Source organism: Carassius carassius, chromosome 27, assembly GCF_963082965.1.
Source record: "Carassius carassius chromosome 27, fCarCar2.1, whole genome shotgun sequence".
In the NCBI taxonomy this organism is placed as follows: Eukaryota; Metazoa; Chordata; class Actinopteri; order Cypriniformes; family Cyprinidae; genus Carassius; species Carassius carassius.
The window spans coordinates 10,302,706-10,320,220 of NC_081781.1; the positions used below are offsets into that span (position 1 = coordinate 10,302,706).

General features: G+C 36.5%; 1 protein-coding gene across 7 annotated transcripts in view; it reads right to left on the minus strand.

Moving 5' to 3' along the window:
• Window positions 1-1,465: 1,465 nt before the first annotated feature.
• scml4 (Scm polycomb group protein like 4) overlaps window positions 1,466-17,515 on the minus strand; it is a 28,618-nt gene continuing 12,568 nt past the window's right edge. Inside the window, exons 1-9 of one of the 7 annotated variants that reach the window (XM_059512589.1) lie at window positions 15,380-15,644; window positions 12,997-13,066; window positions 12,397-12,623; window positions 10,354-10,480; window positions 7,379-7,579; window positions 5,938-6,138; window positions 4,806-5,012; window positions 3,440-3,585; window positions 1,466-2,467 (exon numbers count right to left, since the gene is read on the minus strand). In XM_059512589.1, coding sequence (XP_059368572.1) covers window positions 2,342-2,467; window positions 3,440-3,585; window positions 4,806-5,012; window positions 5,938-6,138; window positions 7,379-7,579; window positions 10,354-10,480; window positions 12,397-12,623; window positions 12,997-13,018 — 1,257 coding nt within the window. In that variant the 5' untranslated portion in view covers window positions 13,019-13,066; window positions 15,380-15,644 and the 3' untranslated portion in view covers window positions 1,466-2,341. Of the gene's footprint in view, window positions 2,468-3,439; window positions 3,586-4,805; window positions 5,013-5,937; window positions 6,139-7,378; window positions 7,580-10,353; window positions 10,481-12,396; window positions 12,624-12,996; window positions 13,067-13,573; window positions 13,609-14,121; window positions 14,152-15,379; window positions 15,646-17,515 lie in introns of those variants that run through there. The other 6 variants (XM_059512592.1, XM_059512590.1, XM_059512588.1 and 3 more) reach the window with 6 other exon arrangements.

Here is a 17,515-nt window from a genome sequence, read left to right on the forward strand (position 1 = left end):
TTCATTGAGAAAGCCATTACCCAGGACAACTGACGCTACACCAAAAGGAAAAAAGCATCTCAAAAGCCTCCCTGTTGCAAAATTATAAACAATGATTCTGTACAGATGCTTAGTTTAGCATAGCAGTGGCTTTAAGAGGCAGATTGTTCAACAATGAAGTCTAGCACAGCAAAGCTGATTACATGTTAAAGCTGGAAGTGTTCATTGGATGATTGGCTCTAAACTGTACTTAATTCATTTTTTAACTTAAGAAATGGTAGATTTCATCAGTGATTATCACATAAATTATCGTATTTACAGATGATTGCAGATACAGAAAAGTTGTACACTTCGGTGTAATCCATTTTTGGACATGACATCATCAAGGCCGACTTAAAGGGATAGTTATACCTAAAAATGGCAAATCTGTCATCATTTATTCACCGTCATGTCAATCATAAGCTTTCCTGTGGAACAAAACTGAATTTCACTATAAGTCTTGGAACAACATGAGGGTTAATAAATGATGACAAATTATTCATTTTGCATGAACGATCCCTTGAGTTCACCTGTCTGAATAGGAATACAGTGATTCTGAATGCCATTTTTGCTAAATAAAAAAAATACTAATAATACAAATAATAATAACAATTATTACCTGAAATGGCTCAAGGTGACTCTTTCGCACATTTCCAAGGCATTTGACAGCAACATATGGTCAGAGAAGCACCTCGGCTTCTGTTCACATATACACTGTACATTTATGAAAGAAAATTCATGTCTAAACCACATCAAAGTCTAAATGTCGCATTTAAAAAATAGGCTGAAACATGTCGTACTTTTTGATGAAACTTTACAGTAAAGTTCAATTTGTTTACATTTATTAATTCATATGTAAACTAACATTTTTACAGCATTTATTAATCTGGGCTAATGGCAATTTATAAATATGCTATTGTGCATTTTTAATTTATATTTGTTCATAGCACAGTAATACTAATTCATGCAAAGCTGAATTTTCAGCATCATTACTCGTCTTCAGTGTCACATGATCCTTCAGAAACCAATTTTATATGATGATTAAGATTTCGTATCAATGCTGGAAAAAGTTGTGCTACTTAGCATTTTTGTGGAAACCATATCTTTACTGCTAGATTTGATCAATTAAACGCATCCTTGCTGGAATTTTTTTATTTTACTTTCTTTCTTGCAGACCCCAAACATATAAACAGTAGTATATGTCGTAATTATCATTCAACTAGATTAATAAATGCAGTAAAAGTATAGCTCATTGTTAGTTCATGATACCCAATGCAATGAATTAACTGAACACTATTGTAAAGTTCTTCGCATTTTCTAAGTAAATCATAAGCTGACATTTGTGTAGAATCAGAGCAGCTTTTCAATCTGCTCCGAAAAGAGGGGAAAAACAAGAAATTTAGGGACTAATAAGACCTCTATTTGGTCCACAGTAAGAAATGTACTGTACCAGTATAGTTGTTTTTATTAACTTGACTTGTTTGTTGAGAAACAGCACCTGGTATGCATTACTATCTTTGTAATGCACCATTTTAAACTGCCTAGTAGTGTATCCTGTTTAGTTCTGATTTAGGCTGCCAAGGAGGCTTTCCAAAGATGACGTGAATGGTCCATTGCTGAGTAAAGTTGCATTTGTGCCTGTTATTTGCTGGTTGCAAAGTGAAACTGTTCATAGTTGTACCCTGCAAAAACTGTGTGCGTACTGTATCTGTTCAGTCAAAAGCACAATGCTGAATTCTGTATGTAAGTGATCTCCCAGGTTAGCGGCCTCTGAAGTAGCTGTCAAAATAAAAAAGAAAGTTGAATGGTTCCTGGTTACAATGGTAGTAGATATGACAGAGTTGCAGTGACTCCACTTCACCAGCAGGTGGCTGAAGTTCACAGGGATTTAGACAGAGTCCATGGCTCTGAAAACATTGGAGCTCGTTTGTCTGTGACTTAATATGTTTGTAATGACGCCCATTTGAAAAAGCATGATTTACACTTATAACTCATCTGCATAACTCTCACTTGAGGACAAATAACTCAAATCCCAGAAAGCAGCTGAGATGACATGCCATTTGATTAGAGCAGTGTTCAGTATCAAGTAATCAATAAAATGCTTGTGCACTTAAGATTAGAAAAATGAAATGTTCTGGTCAGTAAAATGCCTCAATATACAGGCAGACAAACCAAGCAAGTAAAAAAAATGGTCTGGTACTTGTCCTCAAATGACCAGAGTGGGGGGAGGGGGGGGGGGGGCAAAACCCTGTACTACAGCAAATGAGAGTGACAGTAAATACTGTGAGTGAATCCATCTGTGTTTGTAGGGTGCAGAGACAGGTCAGAATTTGTTCTGTTTTAGCTTGTCGATGTGGTAGCAGAGCTTGAGAGCCGGGCCCAGTTTGAGTCCCAGGTACTTCATGATCATGTCGCTCTTCAGGAGAAGAAGAGCATCCCCATCAATCTCCTGAAGAAGTAATCACAATGTGCACAACAGAATGTTTTACAATACTGCTAGTGGAGATGTCATAAAAATCTGGTCCAAAAATGCTAATTATTTTAACAAATAATGTGATAATAGAAACTAAATTATGTGAGTGGTGCAGAGTAGAAGCAGAGTTTAAAATCTTGGCAAAGACATTTGCTGTGAAGCAGTAATGGTACAAATATTAACTAGATAAGTAAAGTTTGAAGACCAATTTTAATGCTGACTTGAAAAAGCCTTGTCTGAAACTTTTAAAAGATTGAAGGCTAAAATATTTAGCACACTGATAGCATACATCTAATCGAGTTGCATCTAAGTTCGGTGGTCATGGCTTGAAAGCTCTAGGACATTTTTCTACTCGGTCAAGCCAACATACTTATTGTAATATTTATAATCCAACGTAAACTGCACATTCAAATAACAATCACAAGATTATAACAATCATCTCTACCTCTATTTCTTCACTTGTAGCAAAGATGTGGCGAATTACATAAATGTGAAGCTGCAATGCTTTCCCATTACAATTCGCACATAACCACCACACTCAGAGTACCTACTGAGATCCACTCATTTCCACATTTAAGTAAATCACAGGCTTTTGCACTTTAATAATGCACACGATTCCAATTTCAACTCGGCCTAAGTGTGCAGCCCTGGACGGAAGAGTGAATTCAATGTTAGTGTTAAATGGTACTTTGCTTTTGTTCTAATCTAAATAAGCAATGTGCAAAGAAGTCTCATGTAACATTCAGATCAGGTGGTTATTTTAACAATGATGTGAACTTGAATTGCTTCTGAAAGTGTGAGCTGTGAAAACACACAGTTGATCATATCCAGGGTTGTCTAACGCGAAACTGAACTAATGTTACCCACACAGGGATTTCTTATCTGACTAAATGTTCAACACATGGTGTTTGTTTGCCACTAGTAAATAAATGTGTCAATCAAACTCACATGTTTTCTGAAGAGATCCACGTGAGGGCCCAGCGCTTGAGGGTCTGCATCCTTGATAAACCACACCACCTCATCCACGCTCCACCTGGAGGGATCCTTACTGGGTGGGGGCTTTGCCTCCCCTCCCTCTGGGGATGGACTATAGGCTAGATAAAGACAAATCAGGTTCAGAGATAGCAAGGACTTTATTCTTGGTCGCCATCAAACTCTGGGCAAATTCATGTCCGAGCTGAGAAGGTAAAAATAATGAGAAGTTAATTGTTAATCAGAATATACCAGTGGTATCCAACCCTACTGAATCCAAGGCCCTCCACTATCCACCACAGAAGACCCCATGACTCAATTTGAAGATTTTTTTTAATGTATCACTCAATTTCTACCCATTAATATATGTTAGAGCTTGGCGTAATTAGAAAATTATTTTCTGCTCTAGAAATCACAGTTTTAAAATGAGACTTCCTCATATGTAGTTTTACATAAATTTGAGAATCCAGGTTCTTTTAAGACAAACAAAGAATTAAAATAAGGATATACAAAACCACTAAAAATCTGAAAGTTTCTCAAATCATCTTTAAACACAGAATTTGGGGAATTTCCAAGGGGAAAATCTTGCCCTTGGAAGTTTGCTGAAGTTTCCCGGTAGTATCACTGGTTGAGAACCACTGGGACAGTGTATCTATAGGGCCCTGTGAAATCTGTTTTTATTTTTTACAAATTCCGTTTTGAATTTGTCTGGTTTCAGTTTTTTTCCATTTTAATTTTCCTAGACTCTGTTTTAATGGTTAAATTAAATTTAATTAATTAATTAATTAACTAATTAATTTAAAATCATGAAATGTACACAATTTAAAAGCAATTTATTAAAAGTTTAACAGAAGTTACATTTTTAAGGCCCTATGAAATACGTTTTATTATTATTTTTTTATCTGAAATGCAATTTTATTTTTGCCAGATTCTGTGTTTTTCATTCATTTTCTGGACTTGATTTTATTTGTTCATTAAACCTGAATAATCAAAAGCATCTCTAAATAAATGATTTTATGAAAAAAGTTTCTTTTTTTTCAGAAATACAGTGTTGTGTATTTACATTTTTCTGGTAAAGAAACTCTGGTAAATCATTTTTCTAGTAAATATTCCTTAAAAATAATGTTTTAATCATTTTTGTAGTAGTAGTAGTACTACATTAAGTAATATGTTTCTGTCACAGTTTAAACCAAACTTTTATTTTGATGCGTTGTTGTGAAGACCAAAATCATAGGGCCTATATATACCAGTTTTCAGTGTTTTGATTCCTTCTTAAAACTGTTTTACAGTAGTGTGGAAACACTTGCAGCTTCTGTGAAAAAGTGGACACTTCCTCTCTTACCACTTCTGTTTCCTTCCTGGAATGTGCTGGGACTGGCTGCTTGCCTGCACACACCTCCAGAGTAGGCAGTGCCAGAACGAAAACCATACACAGGTTTACTCGCGGTGTACGGTGAGGACATCGCACCATAGGCAGAGTCAATGGGGTCAACTGAATAGCGCTTGGGGTCCACTGAATCACCATGGTAATCGTCCACCATTGAGTCTGCTGTACAAAAATAAATACAATTTAGGGAAAATAATGCATGCAAAGGCATGATTTGGCTCAGGCTAATTATTGTTTCTTGAGTGCAGATTGCCTTGCATGGTCCTGGAAGCAAATTGTATACATACATGCCCAAAGAATGGTAAGAAACACATTTTTCAATTAATTTTGTTCACTCAAAAGCTACAAATATAAAAACATTAAATATCATTAATGACAGGTTGTTCAATAAATATTTAAAATCAATTAAATGAAAATGTAAATTAAAGAAAGAATTACTAAATATAACCAAAATAGTATTTTTATGTAGTTTATGTAGGTCAAATTATGGGGTAGACAGTGCAAACACAGCTGTCTGCAGGAATCACTGATATACATACAGTGTATATAGGTACCTTTGAGAGTAGGTTTTCCTCTCTTAACCACGTTAACCATTGACATGGGATTGAGTCATGACATTCAGACTAATCTCTAGAGCTCCAAAACCACATTCAGGCAGGAACAGGGGGGAGAGAGAGAGAGAGAGAGAGAGAGAGAGAGAGAGAGAGAGAGAGAAAGAAGGAGAGAGATGGAGCCAACAGAATTTAAACACTCAAACCACAGGCCACTCACAGAGGCACTCAACCTTTCACTGCCACTTAAAAAGCTCAGCTTGCACTAAAGGCCTCCTCTGCATTTTCAGAAGGGCAAATTTGGCAGCAACAGAAAAGTGTGCAGATGCAATAAAATGGGCAGATTACAAAACACCCAAAACCAAAAAAAAAAAAAAAAAGGAAAAAAAAAAGTCTAATATATAAAATATAAAAAAAGTTATGCTGTGTAGATTTTTGTATAGAGCCAGATGTAAATACAGCTCTATTAATGGGTAGAAGAAGAGTATAAAAGGGTAGAAGAACAGAGGTCACGTAAAAGCTTAATGAGCACGCACTTGACTTGGGCTGTCCGTCTGAGTGCTTTTCAGCATGGAATGAAGAAGAGGAGGAGGGAGACGATGAAGGGGCGATGGGCTGGTCACTGAAGAGGTTCTCACACAACAGGCTTCTGCACAACTTCTTGAGGAAGCGTAGGACATAGCCCACGCTGTTGACCACTGGCAAACTCAACAAATGCTGCTTACCATCAAAGGTGGCTGAGGAAGAGAAACAAAGTGTTTAAATTCCAATAAATTGCACATTGATGGAAATTGTGTTAATACTTAAGCAGCAACACTTTATTTCGCTGAGTCTGCGTAATACATATTAGACAGGGCTTCACGATAAATCCCATGCAATATTTAATGTGCATTTTGTCAGTAAAGCCAGTTCTGTAATCAGTTGTAAATCTCCATCACCTACGCACTTTCACATGGAGCAGCATTTACTACACAAAGCCATTGTTCACTGAAAAGCTGCACAAAACATGAGCAAAATATGATCGAGTGGAGATTGACCTCTGATTACATAACTGGCTTTACATCAAGATGTGAATTAAATATTGCATGCAATTTATTGTGCAGACCTAATATTAGACGTTACAGTGGCCGCTGCAAATGTGAACATCTTTGGTTTTATTTTCATTTTAAACACATTCTACAGTTGTTTAAATTAGTTTGTAATACTGAAAGTTCATTACATTTTGAACTTAATATAAAATACGAATACATTTATATATAATTATTTACTCTAAAGCATGAAAACAGAAATTTTGCATTATCAGTTAATATGAATAATGGTAATATTATCTGATAATCGTTTAAGTGGACGTAGTTATTATCAAACACTGACAGAAGATTAATCTGCTCTGGACAATATACCTATCCATCACATAATTAATATTTTACAAATCGTTTTTTTAAATAAATCCTATACTCACCAAGGCTGAATTTATTTGATAAAAAATATAGTAAAAACAATAAATAAAAAAGCAAACAACATATTTTAACAAATAATTTATTCCTATGATGGCAAAGCTGCATTTTCCATTACTCCAGACCTCATGTCACACGATCAATTAGAATTCTTACATGGAAGTTTTATGCTCAAGACACATTTCTTAATATTATCAGTTAAAATAATTCAATGTTGTTGAAATGTTGTACGAAACTCTTTTGCTGATTAATATTTTAGTAGAAACTGTGATACATTTGATGAATAGAAAGTTCAAATTAACTGCATTTATTTGATATAGAAATCTTTTGTAACATTATAAAATGTCTTTACCATCACTTTCGATCAATTTAATGCATCCTTGCAGAATAAAAGCATAAATTTCTGGGGTTTTCTAATCTTACCAGTCTCAAGCTTTTGAACAGTGCATATAAAGGATGAATATCAGAATGCAGAACGATAATCAGAATGGACACACGCATTTGTGTTGGCATGCAAATGAACCTGAGATTTTTTCTCCCCCGTAGCCCTCAGTAAGCAGGGTGAAGACGGCTTTCTGCTGAAACGCACTGTCAATGCAGCCCTGTACCGCCTGCTGCAGCACCACAGAGGGCCTGGCAGGACCCAGGTGATCGGGCAGCTGCAGCACCTTCTGCCTGTCCAGGTTAGGACCCGTGTTCACATGCTTATTCACGTAGATGCACACTGGAATAAGATGAAGAGATTTTAAATATGGAGAAAGAGAAAGAGATGAACAAAGAAAGATATTTCTTAGTTACTGTGTAAAATAAGCAATATCTGCATTTATAATGGAATAAGTATGATATAACACTGCTGTAATGGCATATCTTCTTATCAGTTCACATTCGAGCCATTGTCTGATTACCTTGGAGAAACAAAAAAAAGCAAAGTTAAACACCACAGTTAATTGCAATGCTATGCAGGGTAATTAGCATTGAGCTTGCTTTTGAGAGTTTTGAAAATGAGTTCATTTGGTTAGCTGGTGATGTATCCTTAAGTGTTTGTGTAACTGTAGCAATAAGTAACTTTAAAAGCACAGTAAATGAATAGCACAAATAAATATCACCACAATAATCCAAAATTAATTAATGAGCTATAAAGACAATGTAATTGTGCAACACACATACACAGTGCATGTCTGAGATTTTATTTGTAAATCCTTTGTCTCAAATATTTGTCAAAGAATTTACAAATATTTGAGACCACTTTTATAGATCATTTCCAGAGGTCAGAAAAGGCATTTCATATACAAGAATATATCACGTCCTTATCATGGGATCCAAGAGACAAGCAATAAAAGAAAAGGTTGGAGGCAAAGGAGAAAAGACATGAAAATAAAATCTCGGCTCCTGTAACAGCTATGGTTTCTTGTATCATGAACAGTGTTTTATCCTGTGTATTTACCTAGTTGTTTAGGAATAATTCATTCAATGAAATCACTAGATTTACACACTTAGAAATACAAAGCATAATACAAATAAATCTTGTTGCTTTTCTTGAGGTAATGTCTTTAAACTATATCACATACTGTAAATCATACCCAAAAATCATCTGTGGTTTTATGAGCCAACCGTAAGCAATACATTTTGATTACCCCAAATAACCCCCCCCCCCCCAATAGGAACCATTTCCATGTACTCATTTATCTCAAGTGACTTACAAATGAGGAAAAATACATGCATGAGCGAGTCATCTTAACAAAAAAAAGAGGGTTTGTATGCATTACCACAGAAATAAAAAAAGATCCAGAAAAAGAGAGAGAGCAGCCTGTGCAGGAATCCACCAATCACTTGTCCCCCTCCCAAATCCTCCCACACAATCTGTCCCCACTGACTTCCCTCACTCGTCTGCAGCATGCGGATGCTTTAATCTGACAGACTGCCATGCTGAGGGATTTCCTCCGTCGTCTGTCATCTAGAAGCGCCATGACCAGGAGGCAGACACATACACACACACACATACACTCCCTGTGCCGCCCGTGGGCTAAAATACTCGCAAAAAGTAGCCTGTGCATGTGTTTAAGAATGTGTAACATGATAAAGTCAATGAACACTGAGTGTGGGAGGACTGATGTGACACATAAAGCATTAAAACAGATAACTGACAGTAAGATTACTGACATGCCAGACATGTACAGTAGATTTACAGACACTGAAAATGTTTCATACTCAGGAAAGGCAATATAATTTAACAAGCACAAGCAAACACGTTTTCTGGCTCAAAAGCTATTAACAATGACCTCAAGTCATCAAGGTCATGACCTCCACCAGCAGCCGCAACAAGTCCCTTGGCGACCCCCACAACAGTCCAACAGTTTACACACATACTGCAACACAAGTTTGTGAGCACTGAGATGCTGTCAAATTTCTCTCTTCAAAGAATTGAAGGCAATATGCTGATGTCAAACATATGAAAGCATCAGCATGAATCTGGACAAAATGATCATGGTTTTTTGAAATACACTAAAGGGACTAAAAGAGAGCGTGACTCTTCCGCTGTACAAAGAATTAAAGTCTAGAAACCTGGTGGGCAGACAAAAGCCTCTTGTTCGGCAACTGCTCCCTACAAAAAAGGGATTAAGCTTTGAGAACTCAGGATTGAGTTCAGCCGTACCATCACATCTTCTCAAGTTTAAAGTAGACCTAATGGAGAACCAGACAGGTGCATTGAGATGCAGCCTCTACTCATTTTGAAAGGCAGAATTTAAAACACACGCTGTAGTTAGGATTTGAATTTATTCTAAGCTTTTATTATTTAAATACTAAGATTTTTTATTCCACTATAAAAACAATGTAGCAGAACAGAATTGATCTCTCCACTGTAATAAAGAGTTAAATGGGATGACAATGCCTCCAAGGCAAGAGCAGTCAGGTCCCTCAATAATGTCCCTTGAGACTCTCACACCTACATGTATTAACCTTTAAAATAAGAGATGTAACTACTCTTTTCTCTCTGTTCCGTCTCCTTTTAGTGATGGATGTTATTGCGAATTGGATAGGCAGCCCGTGTAGACCACTGGGTCCTGACCTCAAAGATTGACTGTATCTGTGCAGTGAAATAATTTATGGCTACATTCACACAGACTGAGTTTGAATTGACAGACCAGTGGACTGAAGTCTCATCACAACTGGCACAACAATATTTGAATGCAATATATGGGTAGAGTTACAATCCCTACCGGCCACGAAGAAGAGAATGAGATGGCATTGAGTCATAATGTGACTCTTCTGAGGACAGTGATTCCACACATTTTATTATTCTCTTAATAGTAAGAGCAGGATACTAGTTTCTGGGATTGGCACAGCAACACTGCAAATAGTAAAACTGGGAGTCTGCAGAAGTGTGTGTGTGTGTGTGTGTGTGTGTGTGTGTGTGTGTGTGTGTGTGTGTGTGTGTGTGTGTGTGTGTGTGTGTGTGTGTGTGTGTGTTACCTGTGAGGATCTGTGTGTGTGTGTTACCTGTGAGGATCTGTGGGGTGGCTGAGTGGGGGATAGTAGCAGCATCCTGGGGAATAGAACTCATGTCTGGCTCCGGGGTGCTGCTGGGAGGAGAGATGGCTAGAGGTGTCATCAAGCGAGCCTTCAGCTAAAACACACACACACACACCCACACACACATCATATTTATTATTACCGTTATTAATAATAACATTTTATATAATATTTAGACATTTATAAAACATAAATGTTACATATATATATATATATATATAAGAAGATTATTATTTGATAATAAAAAACATCCCAGGGTATATTTAATATCAAATTATTGTTATTATTAATACAGTAATATACATCTATACTTTTTTAAAGGCATTACATAAAAAAACACATATATTGTCCTAATCATAATATACAAAATCTAATCCAACATACAAAATACTTTTATAAGTTAAAAAACACAAGGCTCATTCTAGATATTAATGTTTCCTTTTTAAAAATGGCATGCTATGTTAAACTGAGCAGGATCAATCCAGACGGACATCTCTATTTGTTCTCTATTTAGTGAGATACACTCCAATACAATAAAATGCAACCAAATACCACCGTTTCTGCTATGAAGTCAAAGCAAAAACTATTCAGACACCAGATAGAATTTTCTTTTTTACTAGTGGGTGCAGGACACTATAGTTTATTTATGTAAGTGAGGATAGCAAAATAAATTAAACTGTGACATATTATACCCAAAACTTCTTCATACAGTGGACTACCAGTAAAACTGAAAGAAATTTTGCGTTCAAAAATTATTCAACACTTTGACCTGACCATGTTTTTCTTAAGTGTTTTTTCTTTAATTGCTAATGTGACCTTTTTACACCACAGACTGAACAAAATTAAGCATTGCTTGGTTATTGGTTGACCTAAATTGGTATTATCTAATTGTGTACTTAAATTTAACACCTGACAGCTATTCAATCTAATTCATTACATACCTTTCTATCAAAGAGTTATCTGACATTATCAAGATGAATTTGTTCGGACACAGTTTAACTCTTTGGTTCTTGTCATATTTTATTACCATTTTCTAAACAGCAAATAAATCAATAAACTGTAATAATGTGAGAAAGGTGTCTGAATAAATTTTGGTTTGACTGTACATCAAGTAATAAATTTGCTTGGTTTATTTAAAAGTTTTTGAACTCGGGACGACTCACTTCAAAAGCAAGATACATGAGACTGGACCATATCTTGCCTAAGGCACCAAATTTTGGGGTTCCCCATGACCAAAAGCCTTATTTAACCCTTTTTACACAGAATGTGTTAATTTCCTGATAGACAAGAAATAACCCTATTAAGTAATCGTAAAATTATGTTAAATATGTTTTGGAAGATAAACTGTCCCTAACACAGCTATATAAAGCAATAACCATCAGGTTAAGGTTAAGCAAGAATGTATTTGCACTGTGTCTAATCCAAATCTGCTAACATGCACACACATTGTGCTAGCATGTTGCTCTTTAAATCAGCAGCAGCAACATTATGAGGCTTACATTACATTACATTACATTTATTCATTTAGCTGACGCTTTTATCCAAAGCGACTTACAATTGCTATATATGTCAGAGGCCGCACGCCTCTGGAGCAACTAGTGGTTAAGTGTCTTGCTCAGGAGCTCACAGTGGATTCAAACCCGGGTCTCTCACACCAATGGCATGTGTTTTATCCACTGCGCAAACACCACCCCTTGTGCTCAGGCACACGGCTAAAAATAACTCAGCAGCAGCAGACTGCAGATACATCAGTCAAAGAACAACCACCTATGACCTCCTTCTCTTGTACAGTCAACATCAGATGGGCCTACCTACAAGCATTACTCTGTTCCTCTAGCTAAAGCATCATAAGTGTTACACACACACCATTATGCACTCAAATGCACCACTTGATGACATTTATGCATCTGGTAGACACGGCTGAACAGTGAAAAGGCCTAATCTTTTTTGTGGCCTATGCATGCATGCACCTATTTAAACAGACACACAAACACTCTGATATTTACTGACCTTAAAGCCAGGCTTCCTTCCTCTCTTCTTAGGCACTTTAATGGGTGGGAGGGATTCTGGGTAGCGACTCTGATATTCCGGGTGCCTCTTTAGGGGTGGGCGACCCCTCTTGCGACCTGGAACTTTTCCACTTGGGGGCGGGAGGAAGGAGGGACTAATGGCCCCAGGTGATTGCATCTCTCCACCCCCTGACTGAACTGATGCAGCAGCAGGAATACTCATCAGACCTGAGAGAGAAAAACACAATGACAATGTTAAACTGCATTTACATTGTATATAATTTATATTGTATTTAATCATTTGAATACATTAGGTAGCATGTTTTTCTTGATTTATAGTAAAAATTGTCATTCTGCATCGTGTGTTGGAGATTTGACTATACAAATACAATGAATTTTATAAGGAGAACATGTGTCTAATAATTGGATATTTGTATAAGGAGTACATGTGTCCACTAATTGGATATTTATAAATTATAAACAAAAACAAAAACTACAACTTTTTAATATCCAACCATAAATTTATCATAAAAGTCTTCAACACACCCCTCGCATACACAGAAATATATGTAGTCAAGTAAGAAATTTTGGGTTCCCACACCTTTAGACCAATGATTTTCCATGATTTTTCATTCGTCAGTCATTCGTGATTACTGGATAATTTTAGTAATCTGAAAGAAAAAAAAATTAAAATAAACAATATAGCAATTTTAGCTGATGAAAATGTATAACTGAGCATAACTATAGAAATTATTAAATTAGAATAGTGTATGAGTAAAAATGTTATATGTGTGACCCCGATATTCAATATTTACAACTATTTGAATATCTGGAGTCTGAGGGTCCCAAAAAAATCTAAATATTGAGAAAATCGCCTTTAAAGTTGTCCAAATTAAGTCCTTTGCAATGCATATCACTAATCAAAAATTAAGTTTTGATATATTTACAAAATATATTCATGGAACATACTTAACTTAATATCCTAATAATTTTTGGCATAAAAGAAAAATCAATTTTTAACCCATACAATGTATTGTTGGCTATTGCTACAAATAGACACATGCTATTTAAGACCTGTTTTGTGGTCAATATATAATATATATATATATATTGTAGCTGATCATTTAAAAATTTAATTATCTAGAAGGAAAGACAGCATCTATTGAATTTTCAATTACATTTTGCATTTTATTTATTAGGATTAGGATTTTCATTTCCATGTCTCTTCCAGGCCTAGAAATCACAGTTTTAAGATTCCCTGATATTTCCAGGTTTTCTATGACAGTGGGAACCCTGGGATTTCCCTTTCCCTTAATTCACAGAAATCAAACATCAAACCAACCAAAACCAAAACAGTTTGAATTAAAATAACAGTCAATGCTTTAACATATTCATTCTGAGATTTCAACTCAAACACATGACCACAGCTCAAACACTGCAACCGGTAGTGCAACCTGCAAATGAGCAGCTGTTCCTGGAAACATCACAGTGAAACAAACAAGATAAGAGTACTCAGTAGTACTACAGCAATGCTGTCCAATTAAAAAAAATAGAAACAATGCACAACAAATTTTACATACAGACCATCCATAATTACATATCACAATCATATTTATTGTGTAAATGCCAGAAAAACATACTTTACTAACCATGCACATATGAAACTGGGCTGGTATGAATTATGTGAAGAACAAAAGCTTGATAATGAAACTGTGAGGTGGCCTACCGTGTGCAGACTGTGGAAGAAACAGACACTGAGCCACATAAAAGCATCTTCAATATCCTCCGTTCTTCCAACTCTCTCTCTCTCTCTCTCTCTCTCTCTCAGTCAGTCCCCCTCCCCCAGTCCTCATTCACTCTCATCCCCTCCCCCTCCAGCTGTGGCGCCTGGCCTCAAGATCAGCCCTTACAGACAGCTTCCCCTGCTCTCCTCCTCTCTCATCCTTCCTCTTTAAGTAAGTATTGCCTGGGACTCTAATGACCTGGGACCTTTTAAGGTGGATTTTTAGGATATAATTATTTAATTATATTTTCTTTGACAAAGAAATTAGAAAAATATTATGAATTACTTCTCATAACTACAGTTAATAATAATAATAATAATTAAATTGGGATAATTATTGATCATTTTAATTAATATGCTACCTTCTTATTATTTAGATTGATTCTGTGACTAAATACAAAGAACACGCTACTTTCATGTTCATTTTTAAAGGGAGGGTAATGAATATGCCATGGAATATGGGAAGTGCACTCGCTGTACATAGTGTCAATAGACACTTTGAAGATCAGCTGTGCAAGCAGAGATAACAAAATGACATGAATCTACTTTTCTGCTTTTCCAGATAAACATTCATGAGATTAAACTACAAATAGTAAGAATACAAAAAGTTATCTGCACAAAACATCAAGTAACATGCCATGTGATATACTATAAACGAAATATAAGGGAATCGTCCATTTTAGTTATTATATTTTTTTTACAAGACAAATAGGGATGACCCCAATTTCAAATAATATTCATCCACTTTCTAAACATCAGATTATTTCCGCTCACCTGCGCGCGCGCTCTCGCTCTCTCGCTCTGTCTCTCTCTCTCTCCCATGCATCATCCAGGCCATGCGTAATAACATTAATCTATTTCTCACGCACAATGGTTTTTCCTACAACTACACGATTTTATCCTACTTCCAATGACAGAAAACCGGTGCCCCGCGAACCGTCCAAAAACAGCCTGACAGAGAGGGGGGAGAGAGAGAGAGAGAGAGAGAGAGAGAGAGAGAGAGAGAGAGAGAGAGAGAGAGAGAGAGAGAGAGAGAAAGAGCGCCATTAAAAATAAAGCGTCGAAAATAGAGCACCGCTCCACATGCGCGTGTTAATGTTTACGAGCAGCGTTGCATTGCGCGAGCTCTTCCTTCCTTATCTCCTAATCTTACTGCGAAATCAGCGGCACGTAAACACATGTTAAACGTATGAACACTCACCGAGCTCTCAGCGCTGGAGCGGAATCGCTATCAGCAATGTCAAGACTCAAACTCGCTTCCGTGCCTCTGTCGCTTCCCAGACCGGCCGCTTCTGCCGCTCGCGATACCACCGCGCGCTCCGCAGCCGCTACTTCGTCCCCTTTCTGTCGTCATGGCAACTAGGCGCCTAACATCCTCCCTTTGCCATAGTCATAAACTGATGCAGAGCCTGCGGAATAATTTAGACTACAGCAGTGTTTAGAACAGCCGAGACTCCCAAAACGATATGTCCACTGCCAGCAGCTAATGGGCTGAATTTTGTTTAGGCTAGTTGATTTGAAAAATAGGCTACTACCCATGATGTAAACAGTTTTTCTATGACACATTTTATTCGATTTCCTTTTTGGAAATGTAATAATTAATAAATTGTAAATTCAATAAATAATAAATTGTATTTAATAATAAACGAAAAAAATAAAATGTAATATAGCAATATTTGGGAAAAGATAAAAATATATGTAAATCGGAATTTCCTGATTCTTCCTGCAGGTTTAAATCTACAGGATAAACTAGAACAAATCGACATCCTTGTTGTATAGTGAGACTTTAAAAATCCTCAGAAAATAAAAGATGCATAAAATATGCATGCATTTTCTTGGGTTTAAATAATGTAAACAAATACTGCAGACAACTATACCGCTAAATAAATTAGTAAACAAACTGGTATAGACTACATTATATAATGTAATTTTTTTAAATAAATAAAAGATAACATGTTATTGTACTGTAAAATATTGTAAAACGACACAGAAATTAATGAATTATACCTTATAATTATTGCCATATTTTATATTTTTTGCCATAGCCTTTTTACAACAAACAGATTCGTTTCAAACAGGGTGTTTTTGAACTAATAAAGTAAAATGTTACATTTTTAAGGGCAAATAAATAAATAAATCCCTGTCCCCAGCTCAAAAACTCATACAGGCCAGAAACTGAACACAATATTGAACTCATCTAACAGCAACACAAACATTCAACCATCAGCACATATCGGCACTGCCTAAATGCTTCTGAACACTAAGCCATAATAAGGCACATTAGTTACTTTGTTATAACAATAACAGGTATAAAAGGTAGCTTCACTGACCATGGAGTGCATATACAAGCATTCAACCAGGCAAACTAAAGAACTAGCTTAGATGATTTCAAAAGGTGCATTAAAGCCCCCATTCATGGTCTTTTCATTGAACTCGACAATAATATCAACACTGCTGTGAAAGACTAAGTTCTAGCACTGTACAGAGTGAAAGAAGCTTCCTCCTTCCCTTCCAACCCCTCTCAGAAGAACGCAGGGAATGTGTAGCACTCCCTGAGTCAGTGGTGTGTGTGTGTTTGGGGGGGCGGGGGTCTGGCTCGTGTACCACCCACACTCACACACTATCACATGCTGGCTAGTGTACAGACAGTGTATCTGCTGACTTGCTCTGTCCAGGATAATGTTGTTAGATACACAAGCAAAAGATTAACCACTATGTAATCTGGACAGTGAAATAAGATTCAGAAAAAGTATTTGTATGAAAAGGCTAAGCCATTGGGCAGTGAGGCAATAAATTACATTTTGGCCCCTTCTATATCAACACTTTGCTGCTACAAGAAAACTACACAAAGCAAACACACACTGTTTCCATGTTTTATGGGGAAATTCCATAGACGCAATGATTTTTATACTGTACAAACTGTATTTTAAATTTAAATTAAATTTAAAAATTAATTTTCTATTTTCTGTCCCTTCCCTTTATTTTATCCCTAACCTTACTCCTAAATCTACCCCTTACACAAAATTTTCTGCTATTTTACATTTTCAAAAGAGATTCTTCTGAATGATTTATAAGCCCCATGGGGACCAAAAAATGTTCCCACGGGGTTAAACTGTACTGGTATAACCTTGTGAGGACATTTGGTCCCCATAACACAAGGAATACCAGGACCTGACCACCACACCCCAACCCCAACCCAGCCCAAACACACACACACAGTCTATTAAACTGACCTGTCCTTGACCTCCCACATGGATACTTGCATGTGATAAACTGCTTCCAGGTCAACTGAAGGTCAAGCCAATTGTCTTCCAAGTCTAACCACACACACACGCAC